The sequence below is a fragment of the Zosterops lateralis genome (genome assembly GCF_965231275.1).
Source record: "Zosterops lateralis genome assembly, chromosome: Z".
Taxonomy (NCBI): Eukaryota; Metazoa; Chordata; class Aves; order Passeriformes; family Zosteropidae; genus Zosterops; species Zosterops lateralis.
Genome location: NC_139800.1, coordinates 81369250 through 81395385, shown reverse-complemented (window position 1 = coordinate 81395385; position 26136 = coordinate 81369250). Strand labels below are relative to the sequence as shown.

Below are 26136 nucleotides of genomic sequence, written 5' to 3'. Positions count from 1 at the left end.
CACAGACCTAAAATGAGAGATAATTTACTTAACTGTTCTGAGAAAATATGCCAAATGGGTAAGCCATTATTAGTTTTGAAAAAAGGTGCAGATTTAGTACTACAGTGACTCATAACAATGAGCAAAAAAAGGTCATGAAAGTATTTTAAACTGCATTTTATCATAGGGAAATATAAAATCACCTTAAATAGCTCTGTCTGTATTTGACCTTCTAGCACCCAGGTAGTTCTAGGCTTGCTCTTGGGTATTATACCAAAGCAGGATTTTAACCTTTTCTCCTAAAAACTCAACAGCAAGGAAATACAACCCTTGTTGACCATAAAAATCCCCAGACCAGCTGTTATTCTTTAGGGCCCTTAAAACATCTTTCCTCTTGGGAATAGTTTTATGATGGAGCAATTGGAGCACTTCACAATTAAAGAATCCCACTCCTGAGACAACTTCATCTTATGTTGTAAAGTTAGTTTATAATATTTTATATTCCCAGCTCTGAAAAGCACCTATATTTAAATTACTTTATAGCATTATACTAGTTTATTATTTATAATAGTTTATTATTTGTTTTCTTTGTTTATTATTATTGTATTAATTTCCATTCCTAGTTCACAAATTAGGGAAAAGAGGTGAGGAAACATTTGAAAATCACATAAATTCCAAACACAAACCAAATCTCAGCCCCAAGAAGACACTTTTCCAGTTGCCTGGTCCTGGGCCATCAGAGCCAAGCTGGAGGGAGCCCAGAGGCCCTGGACAGGCAGCATTGCTGGAGAGAGGAAAAGGATGGGAGCTTCACACTCAGCCTGTGCCAGGATGAAGCCCATGGCTCTCCCAGCCATTGCATGTAGCTATTGAGTGATTAATTGGCCAAATTAATTAGTTAATGGTCCTCCTGAACTTAGGAAAAGATACATATCTTTCTTTTTTTTCTCAGTTTTTATCACTAGGAAGTTGCAGCACCACAGCATAGCTGGGCAAGGGAATAGTGTTCAGTACACAACAGAGAAAAGCTCGTGTTCAATGGGTGATGAACCAAATTTAATGTCAGGCAGGGAGGGCTGGATTCTCTTGGAATTGTGCCTTTACCTCTTTGCACATTTTCAGGAAGGCAGATGTAAAAATGTGCCATGGTGATGGGACTGGCCACAGGCAGGCAGGTCAGGAACACCACCACAGGGCTGGCAGCACCACATGCTCCAAGGGGAAAAGTGGCAGGAGACTGGGTGAAGGACAAGGACATCTCTCTGATGACATCCCAGGGCCACTGAGGTTGCTGGGACTCCTGCTCCTGAGTTCAGTGTAGCCAGGATTTCACCCAGCTCCTTCTGTTTGGTTTGGAAATGAGGATTTTAAAGGCCACCCCTGAGGCCAAGTCTCCTGTGCTTGTGTACAAGAAACACTCCCTAAACCTGGATGCCTCCTTGATGTCTCCTCCTGCTCTGGCCCTAATTCCAGAAAGCACTTAATATATCCATAAATACATTTCTCACCAGCAAAGCTCTTGAGCAAACACCTCATTTGAAGATTTGCTTATCTCTAATTCCTTGGTGAAGAAGTAAGGTATTACTCCAAAGGAGTAAAAAGGGATAATCAAGCTGTAAATCCTCACAGTTCCTATCATTTATAACCAGAGCTTAGTCATCTTTTGACCAGTGACGCATAGAACCGATTTCTTGCTGAATAAAATTGTAGAAGCACAGCCAGTTTTTCACAGAGCTTGGCACTGTGCCCTTTGTGGGGTTTTATGAATGCAGAGCTCAAGGTCCATAGTATGCCATGGATAACCTAATGCAAGGTCATGTTTTGCTGGAATAACAGTGCCTAAATCCTCCAGAGCAACCATGGGCTCCAGCCCTACCTGGGGATTTATCAGATTTCACAGGGATTTGGCTGTGCAGAACAAGTTCAAACTGTGAGAGCAATAAAGGCAGTTGTAAAACGCTGAAGGTGGGAACTGTAAAGGTCAGAGCCTGATCTGCACTCCCCCAATTCTCACATGTATTTAGATCTGAGATACCCTGTGCATTTAGCTTGGTGCGCTGCAGTTCAGCAAGGTGGAAGAAAATCATCTTTACCTTTGGAAAATTCCATAGCAGGGCTATGTTTTCCTTCTAAAACTCCAGAATTTCATGTCATGAATGATGTATACTCTGTCTCAAAGGAAATCACCCCAGAAAAAACATTCCCCATGGCCTTAACTTTAGGCAGATGCTGCTGAACCAGCATGGGGGTGGGTAAAAGTGTATTTCCCAGGTGAACTGGACATTCACTCCTGCACACACACACACACACACACACAAAGAGAACAGAACCATGAGAAATTTTCCTTTCCAGCCTGCCAGAGTGAAGCCAGATTGCACACAGGACTCTCAGAGCACTGTAAACTCTTTCCTCATTCCCAAGCACCTTGGATGGAGCACTCAGCCAGGATTTGGAAGGAACTTATATTCAATTTAGTAGCCACTGAGTGGAAGTACTGAGAGCTCCTTGCTGGGCAAATTTCTCTTAAAAAAGTCCAAGAAGTCCATTGAGGTCAGGGGTTTTATAGCTCCTGCTCCCTTCTATGGAGTTTTACTCTTAAATGTGAAGCGACTTGTTAAATTTTTGTATTGCCTAAACCCAGAAGTGGAGAATATTTTGATTCATCCAAAGAAACTCTCTGAAGGCCATTAATGAAAATTAATCAAAACAATCAACCCCCTGAGATTAGTCAGAATTAGCTCTTTTCCTGTACTGGTCTGTATGAAATAATTCCTTAACCTTTGACCAGGGCAAAAAAAAAGTTAAAAAGCACAAAAAAAGCTATAAAAATGACCATTAAAAATTTCCTCAGGAAATCTGTTTAAATGCTGATGTCATTTTCTCCAGTCACCACTCCAATTTTACTCTGTGTTAAACCAGAAAGGCACCATCAGAGTCACAAGGAGGGGAAGGTTTGGCCAGGGAACAGCAGGAACTTGGGAGACACATCCAAGTGGGAATGCACATGCAAGGGCTGCCAGGAAGACCTCACTCCAAGATGAAGAAGAAATCTGAGGAAAGAGGTGTCTCCCTACTCTGAGGTGGATCCTGGCACATGAAGCACATAATGGTTTGGGCTGGAAGGAACCTTGAAGATCCTCTTGTTCCAACCCCTCTGCCATGGGTACTCAGCAAGTCGTGCTCCAGATGCTCAGGTTTGGAGAAGTCCATGGAAGTGTCAAATTTAAACAGAGGTTTAACTGTCCAGCAGGTTAAAGGCTGAAGAAAAATCAACTCAGGATCATGACTCTATAATGGGAGTGAAGAAGAGGCCTCTAACCCAAGGAACAGAGAGGTGAGTGCCAGTTGGTTGGAAAGCCAAGGGAAACAGAAGATGTGGCCTCATAAATCTGATTATTCTTCCAAAAATATACTGCAGGAACATGAGATGCTACTGGGAACATACACAGTGCAGCTCAGTGTTCAGCAAAGCATGGTAACCTAATTTCCGTGTTACATGAAAGAAGAAAACCCTGACTCATATTTTATGAAAATTGTAATGGTGAATCAGCAAATTACTTCTGTTTATCTCCTCCAACGTCAGCACGCTGAAGTCTGGAGCAACCTGAACTAATCCCAGAGCACTTTTAAATAGAATATATTCAGGCCAGTTGAAGCTGGGCTAAATGGGAATAAGCAGGAATTCGTCATCAGTGGACAGCTGGGAAGCTCAGAGAATGCTGTTTCCTGCCTGTCCAGTCAGAAGGAAAGACAAACTCTGTGTGTGCCCTTCACCTCTGACTCCCCTATCAGATCCCAAATAAAAAATGTTTACACTTCAGAAATGTGTGGCCATTATAACAAGATGTCCCTGGATGGCAAAAGCTGGTGGCTTGGTATATGTGCCTGTTTACACATATCCCTGTGGTGCTAGGAAGAAAATAAAACTGCACAGAAATCTATAACCTGATCTGGTTTGTTTAGCTGCTAATCCAATCTTCTCTCCTAGTAGAGCTCCAATAATTTGATTGTGTTGTGTAGGGCACTCTGAAGCACCTGAGGGATGAGAATGAAATACTGTAGATGAGCAGAGAAACTGCTGAAATGCCTTCCTGCATCAGTGCTCTGAGTACGTCATGAGATTGCTGCTGCTCACCCTCAGACACAGGTGAGGACACTCAAATCCATGAAGCATTCCATACGTGTTTTGTCAGGCACCAGAACGGAGCTGCCCAGGGAGGTGGCAGAATCCCCCATCCCTGCAGGTGCTCAAGGAATGACTGGAGGTGGCACTCAGTGCTCTGGGCTGGTGACAAGGTTGGGGTTGGTCACAGGCTGGACTCGATGACCTTGGATGTCTTTTCCTACCTTAATGACCCTGTGATTCTGATATCTGCTCCAGGGCTTTTCCAGCCATCCCAAGATGTTGAGGGTAGCACAGGGAGCACAGCAGGACCATGTCCCTGATTTGGGGCTGTTCCCACAGTCCCTGTGCCAATTCCTGGACCAGGACGTCAGCTCCCACTGGAAGCAGCAATACCCCAGTGGGGTCACACCTGCCCACACACCTTCCTGTAGGTTTGTTGCACTCAATGGTGCTGTAACAGCATTAACTGCCTGTAAATTCCCATTATCCCCCTCTCCTCCTTGTGAGGAAGTTACAACTGTGATGAGCCTCCCCTCAGTCTCCTCTTGTCCTGCTGTACAGACCAAGTGACCTCAGCCAGTCCTCCAGTCCCTCCACCATCTTTTCCCTCCTTTGGACACTTTCTAATAGTTTAATGTCTTTCTTATTTACGGTGCCCCAAACTTCCCCCAGGACTGGAGGTGAGGCCGCCCCAGTGCCGAGCAGAGCGGGACAATCCCTCCCTTGCCTTGTGTCCCCCAGGACAGGGATGTCCCTCCCGGCTGTCAGGGCACTGCTGGCTCAGATCCAGCTTCCCATGGACCCGGACCCGCAGGGAAAAGAGCCGGGACGGCCCTTCCCCTGCAGAGGCTGGACCAGCCCGTGTCCCAGCGGGGGCAGAGGTGGCCCTGGTGTCCCAGTGACTGTTCCGTGCCGGAGCCCCAGGGCCAGACCTGCAGCTGGGACTGACCTCAGCGTGACGGCAGCAGCAGCGCTGAGTCACCGGGCAGCAGAACAACAGGAGTAGTTTGCACATTTGCAAAGCGGGAAAGGCCTAGACCAGGCTGGATGGGAGCGTTAAGGGGGAAGCAGACAGGCTCTGCAGTGGGATTCATGTGCTACTAGGAACTGTTTCATGGGCTGTGTGTGAAAAGAGCTGTAGTGGAGCCTGGTGTTATTATTATTATTATTTACTGAGTTGTGCAATATTGCAGCAATCCCAAAGAATGGCAGATGCAGAGCGATTCCTTCAGAGAATCAACCACTCTGATAAATGCTGCACTGAGAGGAAGGATTTGTTGTGATCGTCATTGAGAAAACATGTTTGAAACACTTGGCACAGCACAGACAGCCCTGGCAGCAGAAATCTGAATCCCTGGAGCACAGAGCAGTCACGTAGGCTCCTGGAGGTTTCCCGTCACATGATTTCAGCTGGGGAAAAAGAAAAAAAGGGGAAAAACCCTGAAAGTACTCTGGAGAATTATTTCTTAAACGCCCCAAAATAAAATGCAACAAAAGATAAAGCAAGGACATAAAAATGCCGTTTTAACTTGAAAAAAACTGCTATCCCACATAAAAATAGTCTCTGAGCCTTTGGAGGTCCTTGTCTTCCTCCAAGGCTAGGCTGAGTTTAGCCACAGCTATACAACCCCAAGTAGTGGAAGAGACATTCCTGGCTGCTGAATTGATTTATTATTGAAAGGAGGTTAATTTTTAAAAATAAATAATTTTGATTTTTTTTTTCTTGATGCTAGTTCTTTTAACTGCTTCTCTCCACTAGTCTTTTTCCAGAAGAAAAATCACTTCCCTGTCACATTAACTACGTTTAATTTTCTCCTTAAATCTGTCCCACGCTTCTCATTTGCTCAGTGGTCGACAAAGTATTTTCAAAGGCTAAATATTAATCTATTTAAGAACAGACAGAAAGCGTTTGGGGAAAAAAAACCCCAAACTTTCAAATCTTTTTCACAACCAGCAGTTTGTTTTCATCAATCTATTTTGAGTGAAAACCCACATCTCTATTTTAAATTGAACATCAACAAACCATTGCAGAATACAACCAGTACAGCTCAGTTTAAGGTTGTGCCAGTGCTCCTGGCAGAGATAAGCTGGAAATGCTTATTCAGGAAATTCATGGTAATAGAACAGGAAATTTTTTTTATTAGTAAAAATAAATGAGCCCAATAATGTAAAGCCCTTTGGTTTTCTCTGTCCTACTGGCTTTCAAAAAGACCTAACTTAGATTTACACCAATTTTTCTCAAAACCTCAGAGTTTTGAGGGACCTCAGGGACCTCAGATGTGGAGAATCAGATCATTAACAGCGCTATTGGAGAATTAAATGGTTTTATTGAACTGATTCTTTCATGCCCTCTGGCTGCTGCCTTTCAGATCCTGGCAGGTTTGCTCTGAATTCCTAAACACTTCATCCTGGGCTTTACAGTCCTGTTTGTCTTCATTGTTCCATAAAGAGACAGGAGAAATCCCTCTGCTGCTTCAGATAAATAATGCCCATGGTGGAAGAAGTTTTCTCGCCATGAAACTTTGAAGGAGATGGCAACATTTCAAAGGACAGCCAGAAGGTTTTAAAGGCAATGATGTTTAAGGAACATGAAATATGACTAAGAGGAGGGTGATAAAAAAAAACAACCAAAAAACCAACTGAAATTTAAAAATAAAATCAGAAACATCTGTCTTGGGTTACAATGGAAGATTTAACCAAAAGTGTGTATTTTATTTGCCATCTATTGAAACTGGTTGGGGAGGTGTTTTCTTTATCTCTTGTGTAACCCATTCCTCATAACTCCAGGAGGAGGGGGCAGGTGCCTTCTGTTAATGGGCAGCTGCTAAACCAGGTGGGGGAGGGTTCCACAGCCCATCCTCCCTCCAGGGGATCTCTGCTGTCCATGGGCCATCCAGGCTCACTGCAGGGCTGAGACAATTCCATCATCCCATGGGGAAATGCTCCACCCAGGGGGAGGAGCCCAGCATTCCTACCTGGATCAAACCTGGCATTCAGAACACCAGGACAGCCTGTGTTTGATTCCCAGACCCATCTCACCACCACTAGACCTTCAGAGGGAACTTCTACAAGATCATTGCTTCAACAGAACCACATCTGTCACTCCAGGAGGACTTAACTGGACTGCTCCCAACACCCTGACCAACAGGGTGTCCAGTTGTATTCTGACTCTGTTTTCTTTTTTCTTGTTTGATTGGTTTCTTTTGTACTACTACATTTTTAGTTTTAATATTCCTAGTAAAGAACTGTTATTCCTATTCCCTTCTCTTTGCCTGAAAGCCCCTTAATTTGGAAATTATAATATTTCAGAGGGAGGAGGTTTACATTCTCCAAGGCTCTGGCTTCCCCTGGCAGACACCTGTCCTTCCAAACCAAGACAATATCCCTGTTTATCCAGGTCCAGACAGTGGGAAGAGCTGTATTTTGCCATCATCTCTCCATGCAGAGGCAGGACTGATTTGTCGTTCCCTCTCCAAACTGGACTCGCTCAGTTGCCAACCACCTGCAGTGGAAATCTAGTGAGTCACCAGCATTTTGGGCCATCAGTAATTCTGAGATGCAGAGTCCTCCCGCTGTGGTGAATCTGCTGCAAGTAGAAAAGCAAAGTAGCCAGTGGGCAACGCGTGCATGTCCCTGTGCCAGTGGTCCTCCATCCAACAGGAGGAGGCCAAGCTGTCTGGCTCATCCCGAGGGATAACATCATCTCTCCTCCCATGGCCAACTGCTTCTGCCTCAGAGATGCAGCCAAGATCCCACATCTCCCAATGTCTTTATCACCTTAATTTCTTTTTGCTGTATGTAGACTTTAAATACAATGTGAGTCCAATCTGTGTATCGCTTTTATTTGCATCCACTAAAAACACCTACATTTTAATTACAAGTGTTCTTGCAGGGTCAGAGTTCTCAGCAGTGCTGTATCACACCTGGATTTGCTCTTTCTGATGTTCTACTCCCTGAATTCCTATTTAACATTTGCTGCCTCTTGCACCTCATGCGTGACTGACACCGGGAGTGACTCAGGGAACAGATCAATTACTGTGATTAAAATTGATCCTCATCACTCTTGGTGTCACAGTTCACAAGCCAAATCACATGAGCTCATTTGGCTTGGGCCTGTAACCATTGCTTATGATGACAATCTCACTGTACAGAGTAAAATCATCACTACGTCAAAATTAAAGGATTTGATCATCACAAGAATAAAAATCAAGCTGTGTTTGTGGCCTTTATACCTAATGGCAAAGTCATATTCAGTTTTGGATGCATTTAAAAAATGCCATTTTATAGTAAGAGCCACTGTTTGGGAGGTTTAGGCAATATGGGATCTCAGGTACCATGAAAACAAAATGTACTTTTGCTCCCTCTTGCAAAACATGAAGGGTATTCCTGTGGGCTTGGCTGAAAGGCATCAAGGAAATGCCAAATGTTTGTAACATACTGCACTGAAAAGCTCATTATATTTAACACATCCTGGGTTGGTCAATTCCTGCATGTGAAAACACAAAGTAAAGGGAAAAAAGAGATGGAAAGGAACATGGTGGAGGCAGAACAAAAGAAAGAAAGACTGAGATGAAACACCACAGAGAAGGAAAACTTTATGCAACTAATGTTTTCCACCTCATCACCTTCCTCCCCTACACACCATCACCACCTGTAAGTGCACTCATTAAAATGGCAAATCCATATACCTCCATCATGCCTGGAAATTGAATTCTGCTGAGTTTTCAGCACTTTTATTTAATAATTCTGATTTTTTTCACATTTTCAGTTTGCTTCTTTCCTAGCTCATCTTCTTGTGCAGCTCAGTTTGTCAGTTTTATTTCTCCAAAGTGCTACGGAGAGAGCAACATATAATTCACAACTCAATAAAATTTAAGGAAAAATAAATATTCGCTGCATCCAAGATGAGATGGAAGATGTGTAGGAGGGGAGGAGGCAGGAGGTAGACTTAAAATTGCTGCTTTTGGAAGAGATTTGAGAATTGAGAGTTGGTACCTCAGTGCAAAATGGCTGGGGCTCTAAAATGGATTTATCAAGAATTGAAATGAAAAATGCAGGAGGGAACTGTTCAGAAATTGTGTCTGTGCAAGATGATTTCAGTCCAATGACCAGTACTGGACACCCATGATCGCTTGAAGGTAAACCAATTTATTTACAATTTTATTGGCTGAAAAAGCCACCAACTGCACTTTCACCTTTCAAAACCTGGGATACAGCAAACTCCTTCTCATTTTAGAGGAAGACAGTCTCTACTAAGAGTTCAGAGATTAATCAGCAGCTTTATTCCCTCCTAATCACTGGTGACTCAGATGTCAAAGAACAGGGACTCCAATGTCAAAGTTATTCTTTTTCTCCTGGGTGAGAGAGGCTGGAGGGTCTGGGCACTGAGGTCCCATGAGCAAAGTCTCACTCTGTGCTCAAAGCACAGCTCAGGAGGGACCCTCCTACACTTCCAGAATGTTATTATAGCAAAAATATTTCTAAATTATTAAATTACATAGGTTTCACTGCAATTAGTGCCAGCATCTTGGTGTGTCTCTACACCTGCACCCACAGTAGGTAACATATTTAATTCACGTTGCTGAAGATAATTGCTTGGTAATGTGTTTCTTCCAAATCTGGAGTTTTTTAATAATAAAAATCCAGTGATGATTGTCAGGAAAAAAACCACAAACCAATAAAATGCATTTCTTTTTTACCTCAGGTAGCTTTTTAAAGTATACCACCAAGATATTTCCTCAGCAGTCAAAAGGAAAGAGAGATTTCAGTTGGAATTTGTTAGCTAATGTCCTGAGCAGCTCTGAGGAAGCTGCAGCCCAGTGTGTTCCCTCCTGTGTCACCTGTGTGACACTGATTGATGCTTCTCCAGGTTTAATTGAGGTGGAACATTACATGCTCCTGCTTTCTGAGCAGGTTTTGCTGCTTTGTTCTCTAACATTGTTGTGGGTAATTAGGCCAGGTTCACTTCTCTTTGACAGCACTGAAATGAATAATTTTTTTTGGAGTAGGCAATCACACTAATACTTCCTATCTAATTTCACCGCCACCTCCAAATCGTGTCCTAATGAGAGAGTTCCAGGAATATTAGAGAAAAAAGAGGTGGATATTCAATGATCTAGTGTCTGCTTCTGACCCTGGAAACCCTTATTCATTTAAGGAACTATTACTCATGAGAATTACTGTGCTAGCTTCCAGGAGGCTGAACACAGGATGGTTGTCCAAGCAGGAACAGACTCTTTTAAACAGAGAACTATTAAATATGTTAAATCTCTCCTACAGCCCTCCCAAGAACTGGTTTAAAACCAGATAATAACACTTCTGTGAACTGGTGATACTGAGAATTATCAGATACAGAAAATCTCATCTTTTTTCCATCTCCTGGATAAAAAGGTCCCTCCTGCAGACCTCTGCTATTACACACATGGAGTGTGTCACTGCTGTGGTGTCACCAGCTCGCTTTCAAAGCTTTCACAGCCAGGACTCAGCGATCTTTATCACCATAAATTCAGACTCCTGAGACACCAGCAAGAATAATTAGTTACTGGCTTTGCTCAAGTCTCCTCTGCCACACTCTTTGCAGTTCATTTGCCACAAGCACTCCTACGGTATTACCGTATCCACAACTCCTACAGGCATTTCACCTGGGAAGAACTGCCAGCTCAGATGCATCACTCCTCTGGCAGGTTTTGTCTGAGATGACTCAGCAGGAGATATTGTTAAATATAAATGGTGGGTGAAAGGCCACCAGTTATATATTAAATATAAAAGGTGGGTGAAAGGCTGGACACGGCCCAACCCACAGCCCCCCAGGCCCTGGGCTCATCCCAGTGTGGGCAGCAGGAAGGTGGGGATTCTGCTCTGCCTCCAGCCCAGGGATCCAGAAGGATGTGGAGCAGCTGGAGCCAGCCCCGAGGAGGCCACAAATGATTAGAGAGGATGGGGCAGCTCTGCTCTGGAGAAAAGCTGAGAGGGCTGGGGGTGTCCACTGTGGAGAACTTTGGGGTGACTTAATTGTGGCCTCCCAGTACCTGAAGGAGCTGACGAGAAAGATGAAGAGTGACTGTTTATTTACAAAGGACTGGAGAGACAGGACGACTGGGGAATGGATTCAAACTGAAGGAGAGGAGAAATATCCAAAGGAGGGGACACGAAGATGGTGAAGTGCCCTGAGGAGCAGCTGAGGGCCCTTGGTCTGTTCAGCTGGGGGAGACTGAGGGGAAACTCAGTCCCGATTCCCTCGTGAGGGGCAGGCACTGATCTCTGTGGGGACAGGGACGGGATCCAGGGAATGGAGATGTGCCAGGGTCAGGCTGGAGATCAGGAAAAGGTTCTTCCCCAAGAAGAGGGTGTCGGTTCCCCAGGGAATGGGCACGGCCCCAAGGCTGCCGGAGCTCCAGGAGGGTTTGGACAACACTCCAGGGGTGCACAGGGTGCGACTGCTGGGTGTCTGTGCAGGGACACGAACAGGACCGATGATCTTTGCGGATCCCTTCAACTCAGGATATTCTGTCATTTAGACTGGGTATTAGAAGGAAAACCTTCCCTATGAGGGCGGTGCAGCCCTGGAACAGCTTTCTAAGAGAAGCTGCGGCTCCTCCACCCCTGGAAGGGCCCGAGGCCAGGCCCGCCGGCACCGGGATCACCTCAATGCACCCACACCCTCCCAGCCCCATAGGGGAGGCCGGTGTGAGGATCACCCCAGTGCACCCACACCCTCCCAGCCGCGCCAGGGGAGGCCGGCACTGGGATCACCCCAATGCACCCACACCCTCCCGCCCGCACCAGGGGAGGCCGGCACTGGGATCACCTCAATGCACCAATACCCTCCCAGCCCCATAGGGGAGGCCGGTGTGAGAATCACCCCAATGCACTCACACCCTCCCGCCCGCACCAGGGGAGGCCGCGGTGAGGCGCCGCTCCCCGGCCGCCCCAGGGCGCAGGCGCGGCCCCGCCCGGCTGTCACGGGGCCGGAACCCGGAGCCGCCGCCGCCGCCGCGGGCCCAGCGCTGCCCCAGCCCGGTCCGGAGCCGCGCCGCTCCCCGCGGGGCCGCCAGCATGTCCAACATGGAGAGTATCCTCGGGCGGGACGGGACGGGCCGGGAGCCGCCGGGATGGGACGGGCCGGGCCGGGCCGGGCCGGGGAAGGTGGCGGTGACGAGCGAGGCCTCCCCGCCGGGAGGAGCCCCCGGGGAGGCGAATCCCCCTCACGGCGGGGCCCGAGGGGCAGCGGCAGGAGCAGGGGAAGGGCTGGGTGTGATAATGGCGGGGGCTGAGATTCCTCAACTTCGGAATTCTCTTCTCATGACCAGGAAACCGAGCAGGGGTCTCGTATTCCGTACCAATATCTCCGGGGGGTGTCAGGGCACGGTGGCGGGCTCTGTTCAGTGGTGCTCAGCCTGAGAAGCAGTGGCCATAAACTAAAAAACAAGGAATCCCTCCTCGAAGAAAAACAACTTTCTGTGGAGGGGGCAGAGCACTGGAACAGCTGCCGTGGGGGTGTGGAGTCTGTCTGGAGACATCCCACACCCAGCTGGACACGTCCCTATGTCCAGGTGACCCTGCCGCGGCAGGGGTTTGGACTGGGTGATCTCTAGAAGTCCCTTCTGACCTCAGGCATTCCGCGATTCTGTGTTTTCACCGCGCTGAAGGGAAAAGGAAGTGAGTGGGAAGTTGGGTGTCTCTTCCCAAGGTGTCAGGCAGCCTCGGCTGGGAGTGAGGAGAGGAAGAGGCAGGGCTGTGGTGGGTGGAGGGACAGCCCAGTTCCTGAGGCAGAAAACACAAATTTTACTAAAAATATAAGTGCGTTTTGTGCTGCAGGGACAGCATATCTGTGTATAGACTGGAGTGATGTCAGCAGGGCTGTGCCCCAGACAGCCACCAAGTCAGCTGTGCTTCCTGCTCTTGGAAGGAATCTACACACAGAGCCCAGCGTGTGCTGACTGTAATTTCATGCTGTGTAAAACCATCTCACCGCACAGGGGCAGGAAGCTCTTAGAGATTCCAGAGGTCTCAGTGTGGTTGGAATGTGCAGGGAGTGCTGGCATTGCTGGTTGTCCTGGTAGGGATTGCTGGGGCAGCTGACTGTGAGTCACAAACTGAGGTGGAAGTTGGGTTGTGGCAAACTCGGGTTTGCTCTCGAGTGTTGAGAAAGACGCTTGAAGGGAGGAGCAGGGGTGGGTCAGCTGGTTTAATGTCAGGTTAATTCCCCAGCTGAGTAACTGAGGAAGTTATTTCAAAATAAACTGCTCTGGTGCTGGTACCTACATTAATAGGTGTTCTAAAGGCAAAGTCAGGTGTGTTACCTGTTTGTAGCCTGCCTGTGATGTTTATAGGATAACAAAGGCGTTCCTAAGGTCTCCAGGTTGCTGTCACAGTAAGAGGAATGGCTGGACTTTAAAGCAGAAAATGGCTCTGGAATAATTTATGTGCTTGAAATATAGAAGAAACCTCAAGCACTCGTAATGTTTAGCTTTGTGCTTCCACTTAATTGTTAATCATCTTAGTACCTGCTGCATCTTCCTCTTGGGATATCACAGGGGGCAGGAAAGAAACCTACAAAGCTTTTTACTTGTAGATTTACCTGTTGATTGTGTTTACAGCACACACTCTATTCTCTGTCAGTAATAGTTCAGTGCAGTCATTCCAAGTCACTCCGAAGGCTCGTCTTACAGCTTTCTTGGAGCTTTCAGTTTGAGCAGTTGAGCTTTTGTTTTTGAAGTTTCTCTTCCTGACTGAAGTACTCTCTGCCCAAAAGTCAGATCCCGGGATCACTCACATGACCCAGGGCTGGGAAGGAGCTGGATGAGCAATTTAAATCCAAGATCCTGCTGGGCTGTAGCTGGCCGTGGCCAGCTGAGCCAGTTTGCTATTTCACTGATCATTTGTTGTGTTCCTCCTCAGTGACTTCCGGCTTTTTTTTTTTTTTTTTTTTTTTTTTTTTTTGATGGGGAGGTTCCAGGGAAGTCAGGAAACCGCATAATTGCACTGAGAGTCGCAGGCATTCGAGTGTGGGAGTGAAAGTAACTGGCAGAGAACCACTCTCAGTTCCTCTTTTGGGGGGTATTTGGTGGTTGGATTTATCACTCTGAAATGGTTTGGTCCCTTAACTTGCGCTGCAGAACACCTCTTTAATTTGAAGTTTGCTGCAAAGGAGCTCAACAGGAACTCCAAAAAATGTGACAAAGAAGAAAAGGCTGAGAAAGCTAAAATTAAGAAGGTAAGTCTGAACCAAGCTTTTTAGATCTGTTGCTTGCCTGTCAGAGCAGGAAGACATCTGGTGTTTTTTTCATTTCCCTGGTGTGCGTGCTAATAATCATGTGGTCACTGTTTGTGATTTTAAAAATGTGACTATAAATCTTCCTGTCCCTATTAATAAACATGAGGATAAATCCTTGTGCATCCTCATGGACAGCTTCTGGCATTTGCTTCCCTAGAGGATTGTCTTGTATGTGCTTTGGTCGAGACTGTTCTCAGAGTTAAAACCACTTCATGTTTATCAGCTTGTGTTACAAGGGCTTGTGAAGAGGAGCTTCAAAACAGCTTTTGAGTCCTTGAAGTAGTGAAGAGACTGACTTCGCTGATTTAGTGCATTATTGCCCATGAGATACAGCTGTACCACCTGTGCCTGTGTGTTTGTCTTGAGACTGAAAATGTTTTCAGGAACAGAAATTATCTGTCTGTAGCTCTGCAAAACTGCCTATTTGAAGTGCACTCTTTCCAATGCCTTTCTTGGAAAGAAGTTAGGAGTTCTCATCTCGGAAATGTTTCGGATCTGCTGTGGGAGGAGGGAGGGATTTGTTTCTTTTTTGATAGAAAAAAGAGATAGTGGCTAATGAACACTTCTTTCAAAGCCAAAACAGACTGCACAGAAACCTTATGCACAAGAGCAGGCAGGAGTGAAAAGCCTTTCCTTTAGTCTGTCCCTGTTTTCCCAGGCCATCCAGAAGGGGAACATGGAAGTGGCGCGGATCCATGCGGAGAACGCCATCCGCCAGAAGAACCAGGCCATCAACTTCCTGCGCATGAGCGCCCGTGTGGACGCCGTGGCAGCCAGGGTCCAGACTGCTGTCACCATGGGCAAGGTGAGGCCTCCCCATCCTGCAGGGGCGAGGAGAAGACTCCTCATTATCTCTAGAGTGGTTTTCATCCCGGCGGGAACGAGCTGGGAACTTCTGCTTTTGGAGGTAGCCAAGGATTGGGTGTGGGATTCCTCTGGCAGTGGCTCTTTGGGTTATTTCACAAAGATAGTTCTCCCCTTCAAAACAAAGTTGCGAGGTAGGAGTTGTGATTCCAGAGGTCTTTATTAGCTCAAATAGTTTTTTAAGGTAAACTGATTTACTGCTCTTCATGTTGAAAGCTTATTGTGAGCTGTGGACCAGGTGTATCCCTTAACAGTGACAGGTCTCAAGTCTACAGAAATGAATGCTGTGTAAAGCTCATTTTCAGTGAATTTTGCCTCAGAATGTGTATTTCAAGTGGCTGAGTTAATTTCTAGAGCTGGGAATGGTAGGAGCTATTTAAAATACGAAATTCCAGATGGCAATAGGATGTTCCCTCCTATTTGATACTGTAGAGACCTGGGTAAGAAATAAGAGAATCCCAGAATAATTTGGGTTGGAAGGAACCTTAAAGCCCATCCACTGTCACCCCCTGCAATGGGCAGGAACACCTTCCATTATCCCAGGTTGCTCCAAGCCCCATCCAGCCTGGTTCTGGACTCTTTCAAGGATCTGGGAACCTGTGCCAGGGCCTCCCCACCCTCACAAGGAAGGATTTGTTCCTAAAGTGCTCTTTTTTATCTTGTAATAATTTCCTTCCCCTTGTTTCAGGTCACAAAGTCGATGGCAGGGGTGGTGAAGTCAATGGATGCCACCTTGAAGAGCATGAACTTGGAAAAGGTAAATAGACTTAATTTTCTTGGAGCTGACATCAAAAGCAGAAGGGACAGCAGTCACAAGTTTTAGAAAGAGAAATTCAATCAAGAGTTTTCCAGTTGAGATGTATTGTTTCTGTTATCCGAGGATAAGTGATTTGATTAATATTTTTCATAGATATCTGCACTAATGGACAAATTTGAGCATCAGTTTGAGACACTGGATGTTCAGACACAACAGATGGAAGACACTATGAGCAACACTACGACATTAACCACGCCACAGGTAAGAATATTAGAATATATTTTAGCAAGGTGATCTTAAATTATGTGTCTAAACTGTTCATTAAGAGCACTTGAAACACTCGGGTATGTGTTTGGGGTTTTTTGCAGATAAGTTGTATTCTGTAGAAGCATTATTTACAAGCCAGAGTTTAATTAATGTCATTTTAACTGCTGAGCACCTCTGCTCCTTATTTTCGAGTTCATACCTTCTAGTGGTTAAGCACAAAACTATTCTGCCAATGGCATTTACCTTTAAATCAGTTTTGTTAAAATAATTCCTGTTCTCTGAAAATCTAACAAGAGGTTGTCCAAATAGCAAGAAGCTCCAAATGCAATAATCCATTTTGTTTTCCTTTAGAACCAGGTGGACATGCTCCTGCAGGAAATGGCAGATGAAGCAGGGTAGGTGAAATTTCTATTTCTTGAGTAAATCTTGGTTCCCACAACCCTTCCTGGTTATATCTAAGGTCAAACACCCTTGTTTTATAAGTCTATCTCTTGGAAACAGAGGAAAACCACAATCTTCCTTTTGTACCTCTGGCCATACCTGACTTGTCCTGGTAGTGGGTCAGAATTACTCAGCAGCCTGTGTAACTCTGGGGTGTTGAAGGGGTGCTGCCTCATTGTTCCTCTGCCATCAGTTATGGTGCTTCCCGCTTGATCCACCTGTGCCTGACTTGGTGTTTGCTGTTTTCTCCTCTTAGCCTTGATCTGAACATGGAACTACCTCAAGGACAGACGGGTTCTGTTGGTACAAGCGTGGCCTCAGCAGAACAGGTAAATGTTGGATTTCGATGGGATTAATGTTTTCTGGAGAAATGGAATGTGAGAATTAGTGCTTCACTCAGTCAAAACAAAATGCTGAATTGCTGAAGTCTATTTCAGCTGTGTTGTGGTTTGAAAGCAAGACGAATGAGAGGCTCCAAGTCAGAGATATAATTTAATAAGAAGAAAGGTAAAAAGGTAAAAGTAAAATAAAATAAATACAATAACACAAAGGATCACTGACAGAGTCAGAATACAACCTGAGCAGGATGGTGGCAGCAGTCTAGGTGAGGTGCTCTTCCTGAAGCAGTGATCCTGTAGAAAGGTCTGGTAGCTCTGCTCCTCTGGGAATCCAGTGGATAAGTGCCCCTACGCTGTCCCAAATCCCAGCTTATATCCAGGTGAGAATGCTTGGCTCCTCCCCCTGGGCAGAGCATCTCACAATAGCATGAGAAGTGTGAAATGGGTCCTTGATGGCCCATTAAACAGAGATAACCCCTGGAGGGAGTTACCTGTGACTCATGGGCCATTAGCAGGAGACACCCCAGAAGTCATTAGCAGAAAAACACCCCAAAGGCGTTAATGGGCCATTAGCAGAAGACACCCCAAAGGCCATTAGCAGAAGAGGCAGGGGGCTTGGGAAAACACTAGCCCACCTGGTTTCAACAGTTCATGAAGGTGGTGATAGAATAAATACTTTGTGTACATCCTACACTGCAACCCAGGACAAGCTGTCCTAAGGAAACTGTGTGGTTAAAAGTCTTGCTATCAAAGTAATTTTAACAATACATTTGTTGAATGTTGAAGAGAAAGGACCTTAAAAGGGCCTCTTCCAGACACCTTCCACTAGCCCAGGTTGCTCCAAGCTCTGTCCAACTCGGCCTTGGACATTCCCAGGAATGGGGCAGGCACAGCTTCTCTGGGAAATCTGTTCCAGGATTTCCTTCCTGACCTTCACAGGGTCATATGAATATTCTTCATTCTTTGAAAAATCCCACAAAACCCTAACCCTTTCTCTGCTTAATTCTCTGTTCTGAAACTCCTCCCTCACAGCCATGCCTGAGGTCTTAACCAAATCTTGTTAAGCCATGAAAGAATTTCTCATCAGCTGGACATCAGATGGCAAAAGTTGCTTTTTTTGTTGCTGATGGTTGTTTTTCCCTTTTTGTTTTCCAACTGTGCAGGATGAGCTGTCACAGAGACTGGCCCGCCTACGTGATCAAGTCTAAGTGAGCAGAGCTGCAGTTCTTTGGAGCTGCTTCCAAATTCCCTGTCTGGAACTAACCCTGCACTACACTTGAGGTGTAAAAAAGTCCAGCTTAGGTGTTTGAATATTTGTAATATAGGGTACTTCACTCCCAGCTTGCTACTCTTTCTAAAATACATTAAGTGACCCAAAAATATCAGCTCTAATGTCCTTTTCTGTACATTTGGAAGTTGATCTATTTTTTGCAAGCTTTTTTCACAAATTCAAGTTGATGATGTTCTAAGTCAGCTACTAATGGTGGTACATTCTAGTTCCAAGCAAAGCAGAGTGTCAGTGAGATATATTTTAAATTATGATCTTTTTTAAATTATGAGAACTGTTTATGGTTGGAGAACTGATATATCAGTTTAGATGGTTGTTGTAGATCAGTTTCCTACAGAGCCAAACTCCTGGGACACACAGGGATGGACAGCGTGGACCTCCTGGAAAATGTACTTGTTGAAACAAATAAGTGAACTTTAAGTTTTTTAGTCTTTAAAAGTTAGGATTAATGTGCTGAAATTAGCAGTTTAGTTCAAAAATGAGTTACCAAAAGCTGATTTCATTTAACTGGGGATTTGTATGGTGGCATCACTTTAGCACAGGAGGAATAAAATATATTTTTGGACTCTTTGCCAGGTCTGTTGCTCTCTGTAGATAAAATTCCATTGTTTGTAATACTCTTCTTGTGGGGAGTAGCTAATTTAGCAATCCCTTACTATTTCTGCATAGTAGGAGAGTCTGGGTGCTCTCAGTAGCTTCAAACTCTTGTTGCAGTTGTAAAGTAAGAAATGGTGGTAGAAATTTGTAGCTGAGACCACTTGTGATGTGTTGTGATAAACAGTGATGTTCAAACTCTCTTCCGAATTTTTTGGGCTCATTTTATGTTTTGTCTTTGTAGGGGTGAGGGAAGGTGTGGAGCACCAGGCTTGGAATTGGTTCTTAATTGGCTGGTGCTCAGGGCCACGTGGGTTTTCCAGTGTTAGGGGATTGTTTAAAGAAAAGAAAAAAACCTCATTTTTTTATTCAAGCAGGATTTTTTCAATGAAAATGTGCAAAAATGATTAAACTTTTTGGAGTGGTTTCAGATGTTATTTTGAATGTGTTACCCAGCTCACTCTGAGGGTTGAGCAGGATGTTGTGTACTGAGGTAATCAAGGGTACTGTAAAAATCAAGAAAATAAGGCAGACAAAACAACCTGAGGTGTTGTGAGATTCTCTCTCATGCTGGGAGCTGAACTCAAACCGTGAGTTTAAAATTAGTCTTTTCACCTGTTAAACTGGGGATAAAAATAAATGTAAACACCTTGAGTGTTTCCTCCTGTAAACAGGAGGAGTTGGAAGGTGTTTAAAAACCACATACTGACAGCTGTAGTCTGGCTACAATGCCTTCAAATGATTAATAAAACATCCTTGAAAGGGTCCTGCATTTTTTTCCCTGGCCGCTTCTGAACATTGTAACCAAGATCATGGTGTATCTATGCAACCCAGCTACCAGCTGGGGTGGCTGTGTGTGTGCCTTTGCCTTGCTGGACCTCCTTCAGCTTTTTAATATTCAGTTACTTCATATCATGAGAGTGCTGGAAGCTTCCTGCTGTGGAGTAGCTCCACAGTGGAGTTTACTTGGAGCTGTCTGTGAAATATTGGGGATTCAGTGTCTGATAGCAGACAGCTCCAGCTACTGTGTCTGGCTTCTTTTTGTGTAAAAATGATGCTGCTGTTCGACTGGTTTGGGCCATTCTGGAATTAGTTGAGGGTCAGACAGCAATTCTGAGCTCCGACATGGTTGATTTTCCCAGTCTGTTGCCTTGCTGTGAGCCTTGGAGGGATTTAAAAATAGACTGGGACTGAGATTGCTGCAACAGAAAAGGTTAAATAAGCTTCATGATTTTATTGATTGTTGTGGAGTTTTGATCTTATCCCAGGCTGGTGAACTCCAGGACCAGTGCAGATTTCCAGTGCTGTCACTTAGAAAGAATTAATAAATACAAAGGTTTGACTGACATAATTAAGGTTATGTCTGGGGGACTGTGATGCAATGAGGCTTAGGAAGAAATAAGTGTTTGAGACAGGGAACTTTTCCCTGTTGACTTCACGTGAGGAGTTGCTGTGTGTTTCAGCCGTGCCAGGGTTTGGGGCTGGCAGCTCCTGTGTACAGAACTCCTGCCCTCTCCTGGGAAAATGTGTTCACTCGTGGATGGGAGCTGCATCCAGGAAGGTTGAAGTTATATTTTAAATATATACATTTTTCTCATGGCATTTGGAAATGCTTCAAGCTGAAAGTTATTCAAAGCAATATTTGAGTTTCATCCTTCCTCCCTTCAGGCTTCTCAAAACATTTCTCTTCCCCGAGCAGCTCTGGCTCCTCACTCCGACCTTGTTTTGTCTTTGTAAGTTGACTGTTTGTAAAGTTCATTTCATGTTAAATCACTTGTTTGTGCTTTTCTGGAACCTTATTGCCAGCTAAAATTTCAATATTTCTGCTGATGAGCAGGCACATCTAAAGTAAAACATTGCTTGAAATGTTGCTGGGTGGTTTTGCTCAGCACTTTTATCTTCTGTTACTAAAACTGCTGGTTTGTGGTAGCTTTGTCTTCATTAGAATTCCAAAACAAAGCCATGCAAAGCTTCAGATGAAAGGAGAGGGAAGCAAAACAAGAACAAGAACTTTAATTTCATGATTGCAGTGAGCTAAAACTTTACAAGTTGCCTTTGTGGAGATCCTCAGAGCCAAAAAACAATGAATTTTTTGTTAAACATAATCAACAGTTACGTATAGACATAAATTCTGAAGCTGGTGCCGTGTATAGAGAAGAGAATGATTTTTGTAGCTCTGGTTGAGTTCACTTTGAAAACTGCTTTACTTGTATGGGACAGTTTGTAAATGTAACTGCAGGTGGTAAATAAAATTGTACAGACAATTAATTCTTGGTGTGTGTCCAGGTTGTATGGCTGCTACAGGTCTCTGTACATGGAGGGACAAGCAGATGGGATGTCTTTCCAGTGGGATGCCATCCATAAAACTCAATCTTTATGGGGAGAAAACAATAAGAAAATAAAGTGGGTACTACTGAGAGAGATTTGGGACAATTGGGGAGTAATTAATATTAAATATAACAACTCTAAACTCATAAACTCTAATTTTATGGGGTTTTAAAAAATGTTTAGTCTGAAGAGCCCCATCCTTAAATATCTCTGAGGGTTTTCTGTCCTTACACACAGAACAAGGGACCGCTGGAAAACTGGCAAGGAGGTGATGTGGGTTTGAATTTGAGATTGGCTTTCCCGGACCTGAAGATCTTCAATTTTAACATTTCTATTCAGTCGTTCAAGAACCAGCAGAGGGCACCTCAGGCTTTGCTTTCATGGATCCTACAGAAATGACTGGTTGGAGCAGTTAAAGGGAAGCTGGTTGGTTCGGGGAACAGTCTCTCCGTGAACCTTTGTTTGGGCAGCATCCACTCGCTGTAGGATGTGCCTGTGACAAGGCTTTGATCCCAAAATCCAGCTCGGCAGCACATCCACAGGGCCATCAGCTGAATAGGGTCAGTCTGTACTAAATACTCTTGAAAACGGTCCTTTGCTGCCTTTGGGGACAATTTAGGTCTCAGAGATCTGTTAGGAGTGTGAGTAACTTTGTGCTTAAAACTCGGGTTTAAATTGTATTTTTAGTTAAATTTTGGGGGGACTTAGCTGTTGTCATTCTGCTTTTGACCTGTCATAATTCTTTCCTTTTATATATAAGGAAACACTCAGTATGCACTGATTGAAATCATTTTAGTGGTAAATTTTATTTTTTTAATCAGAGCTTCAATGAGCTTTGGTTTGATGGAGGATTGACTTTAATTTCAGGATTCTCTCTCAGTCCTGCCTTCACCTCTTGCTCGGGCTGCTTTGAGCTCACGACAGCACTTGGCTCCCAACTTTCTTGTTTCAAACAGTATTTTTCCAGTGGAACCCCAAGTAGGGTCAGTGGCCTTGCTTGTTTCGGAAGCAGCTCCCTTCATTCCCATTCCATGAGGGAAAGGCCCGACGTGAACAATCTGTAACTAATTTCATGTGCCAGTGGAGCAGCTTTTCACTGGGAGAAGATGCACTGAGAGAGTCTCCCAGGCTCCTGCTTCCCTTTGCTGCTCTTTTTTAAGGAACTCACCCTGGATCAGCTGCACAATGTGGTTCAAAAAGGAAAATCAAAAGGGCTGCAGGATCCAGATTTTGGGAAATCCTTCCAGGTTCTTCCAACGGTGCTGGCTGCTGTGAGGAGCTGCCAGAGACAGACTCAGCACAGAGGCTGTTCACAGCCCTTACCTAAATAAGGGAGATTTCAGAGAAAAAAAGTATTTCTTATTGCATATTTCTAGTCTAAATGTGCATATTTAATAATCCAAACGATCTAGGGAATGATATAAGTATGCTAATTATATAGAATAATAAAACAAAATATAATAAAAATATCAAAACAATCTAAATAAAATCTAAATGTCTAAAAACAAAGATGTTTTACAGTCACGCCTGTGTGTATTGCTTAGGGTGTTCTAATTTTATTAAGCCTGAGTGAAACAATCTTTTTGCAAAAGTCTAAAGCAACGAACATGACATAATGTGTGTATCTGACAAGATAATAATCAGCTTAATTTAATTTCCCTGCTATCTGATTCATAATTCTTTATCACAATCAATTTCTGTCAAAATGAGCTGTCAGGGATAAGAAAACATTTGAAAACTTCCTTTAAAGACGCTCGGTATTTTTTATTAAATCTTTTATGACTCCTTTCTTTTCTCAAAGATTAGATAAACATAACCCTGGAGTCTCTACACGAGATATTTCCCTTTATTCTTATCACAATCAGGGCTTTGTTTCTTGTGCTGCAAAATGGGTCATTACTGGAACCATTAAGCTGGATTTCTGTTGGTGGTGGCTTTTCAGTTCCAGGTTCCATCTGAAGTCCCAATATTTGCCTAGAAATCCATCGGAGAAGCTGGCGGGTCTGTTCAGAGTGTTGTAAATTAGTTCCAGTCTCCACGAGCCTGCTGTGACTAATTGATCTGACCTGGAAGTGGATAAAGTCCATAACAGTAAGATCAACTTTTCCTCTGGTAATTTGACAAATAGAGCCCTTTTTTAAAGTCCCGTGTAGGCTCCATTCCCCATTTGTTCTGTTGTGATGGGCATCGTTTCCGTGTTGGAGTGATAATGATTTTCCAGATTTCTGCTGATTTGTAGAGCAGGTGCCTTTATTTATTAATGCCAGAAGAAGGGAGAGGTTCAACAACACCAACAAAAAGAGAATTCCTGGCAGCAGCTGTATATCAAAGCCATTCCTTATCCAGTTACCTCACTGTAAGTATTTGGCCAGTGCTTAAAATCTTCAAATTTCCATGTAAAATGACAACATTTTTTTGCAGAGTAGTTTTATGTATAAACAGAGTAGAAGTAATAATTCACTAGTGATAACTATTACATTTAACAATTTAACTGCTTTTTCATCCAAATATTTTAGAAATGCAAAGATTATTACTCACCAAACCCCAAGTTGTCTGGTGTGTGGTGAGTTTAAAGCAGCAAATGTGGAATATCCCAGGTTGTCTTAGAAATTTCATGCTTTTGCTGAAGTTTTACAGGGGTTTTTTTAGTCTGTGGTTGGAGTAATAAATAAACCAGATATTCCCAAGCTCTTCATTAAGGTTTATGGGGATGTTTGGGAAATCTGGCTGTTTTCTCAGGATACTCTTTACCGCACAGGTTTTCCTCCTCCTGCACTGTAGGGATGTGCAGGAAGGCCGGTGGTTTGCGGAGTCGCTCCAGCTCATTTATTTCCTACAGCCATAGGGAAATCAGGAAATCTCTGTGTTGTGGGGGCTGCTGCTCTTGCAGAAGGGGCTGCTGGAATGGGATCTGTGCACTGGAAGCTCCTGGAAACTCTTCTTTAAGAAGAATTTTAGGCAGCCGCTCTAAGCACTGCATTGACTGTAGGTAAATCCATGCTGCTTTCTGGATGGACAGGGATTTAAGGAATTTCTCTGCTCTCAGCCCCTTCCAAGCCCATATCCCATTCATCCTCTCCCATCCCCACCAGCTCTGTCATGCTCACCATAAACCCCCCAGCCGTGAGCCAGGGGAGTCCAGTCCCTATTTATTTGTGCTCCAGTGGGATGTGAACCTTGGTCTTCCAGGGTGAAAGGTTGAGGGATGTGTGTCTTGTTTACCTGGGCTTTTCAGAGAATGTTCTCCTTTAATCTATTAAGCAGACACACCATTTTGTCCCGTGGCGTGCAATGGGATCGTTAACGATGCGCTTAATTACTACCAAACCACATCTGAGTGCCCGATGGCAGCAGGCAGGAGACTCAAAGCCCAGTTGGTCAGGCAGGAGAGTCCAGCACAGGTTCCCCCACCACACAGTTTAATAGAAACATCTTTCCATGAGATCCTGCAGCATCTCCCTGATTTACACATGGCTTTGGTGATGGATAAAACCACATTGGATGGTTTCACATCAGCTCTGACTTGATGGCTGAGGGCAAAGTGGGAGTGAATGAGGGGAAACAAACTGTCAGTGGATTTTAAAATCCAAATCGGATTCTTTGGAAGTTATTTTTGAAACTAAAAATCCAGTTCGGGTTCCTTGGAAAGTTATTTTAAAAACTCCAAGACCTGAGTTAATTCAAACACCATAGCACTGCTGCCTTTAATGCACCTGAGGATTTCTTTTCTCTGAAACCTTTATGTTCAGACATTCACATCCCAAAGGTGGCATCTGCACTTAATTTTTTGGCAGTGCTGCAGATTTGTTGTATACATTAATCAGCCAAGGTACAGGGCTTGGGCACATCCTCCACCAGGCACAGACACAATAGGGTGGAGAAGGCCCAAGCAAACACAGCTGGTGAACATATTTACCATCCACTGGTTAGTCACACTTGTGGAGTTTTAATTGAATTACCTTTGACAGTGAACAGCAAACCTGGTGGGTGATCTACTAAATTTAACTGATGAATGGGCTCCCTAAAATCAATTAGCATCCAGGGCTGGGAGCATGAACACATCCGTCGCTCGGCAGGGACCGGAGCGGGCTGGGAATGACAGCAGCAAATGTTGTCCAAGTGAAAGCACGGATCTCCTGCCGCCACTGACCCCTGCTCCCCACATGAAAGAAAAACAGGAGCCTAACAGGAGCTGAAAGAATCCGACAGTAAATCATTTAAGCCCTGTTTTGCACAACTGATACAGGATGCTTCTAAACTGCTTGATTAATGCTGGGCAGTATATTAGAAGCAGGACGTGGCAGGGCAAGGAGTCCGTGGCCAAGCACCAGCTCCACAAACACCATCTGCTGGCTTAATTATTTTTGGGAGATTCGGGATAGCAGGAAGCCAGGAGGAATTAGAAATGCCCTTTTTCTTTTCCTACAGTGATCGGGCCGTGTCTGTGGGCACAGCGAAGCCCCGTCAGTCTCCAGGTTGTTTGTTATCTGAATAATCAAGGGATGGCAAAATGCAGGCTGGAGGTTCCTCTGACCTTTGCCTCGGCGCAACCCGACCCTGCGTGGGGCTCAGGCGGAGCATGTAATGAGGGACAGCTGGGATGGGCTGGAAAAGGCAGCACACACATGTCTGAGGGGGAAAGAGCACACACACAATGTCTGATGGAGAAGGAGCACACACACACATTGAGATGCTTCTGGCTTTGCACAAACTGCAGAAGGCAGAGAACTCTCCACTGAGGCTTTTGGGTTTGGAGGTGAGGAGGAAGAGCAGCAAACAAGGGGATAGCCTTCCCTCCCTGTTTTGCTGGATCACCAGCTAAACCTTCCTCAAGAGGAAATCTGGGCCAAACCTGATTTATTGGAATATTGACTTTAA

At 44.6% G+C, this 26136-nt stretch overlaps 1 protein-coding gene across 1 annotated transcript; it reads left to right on the top strand.

The window, feature by feature from the left end:
• The first annotated feature begins 12103 nt into the window (after positions 1 to 12103).
• LOC310922756 (charged multivesicular body protein 1b) lies at positions 12104 to 21196 on the top strand. The gene is made up of 8 exons (XM_083883542.1): positions 12104 to 12176; positions 14224 to 14321; positions 15040 to 15186; positions 15934 to 16002; positions 16156 to 16263; positions 16621 to 16664; positions 16967 to 17039; positions 18212 to 21196. Exons 1-8 carry the CDS (start codon positions 12161 to 12163, stop codon positions 18254 to 18256), a joined length of 600 nt encoding a protein of 199 aa, XP_083739668.1. The 5' UTR covers positions 12104 to 12160; the 3' UTR covers positions 18257 to 21196.
• The last annotated feature ends 4940 nt before the right edge of the window (positions 21197 to 26136 follow it).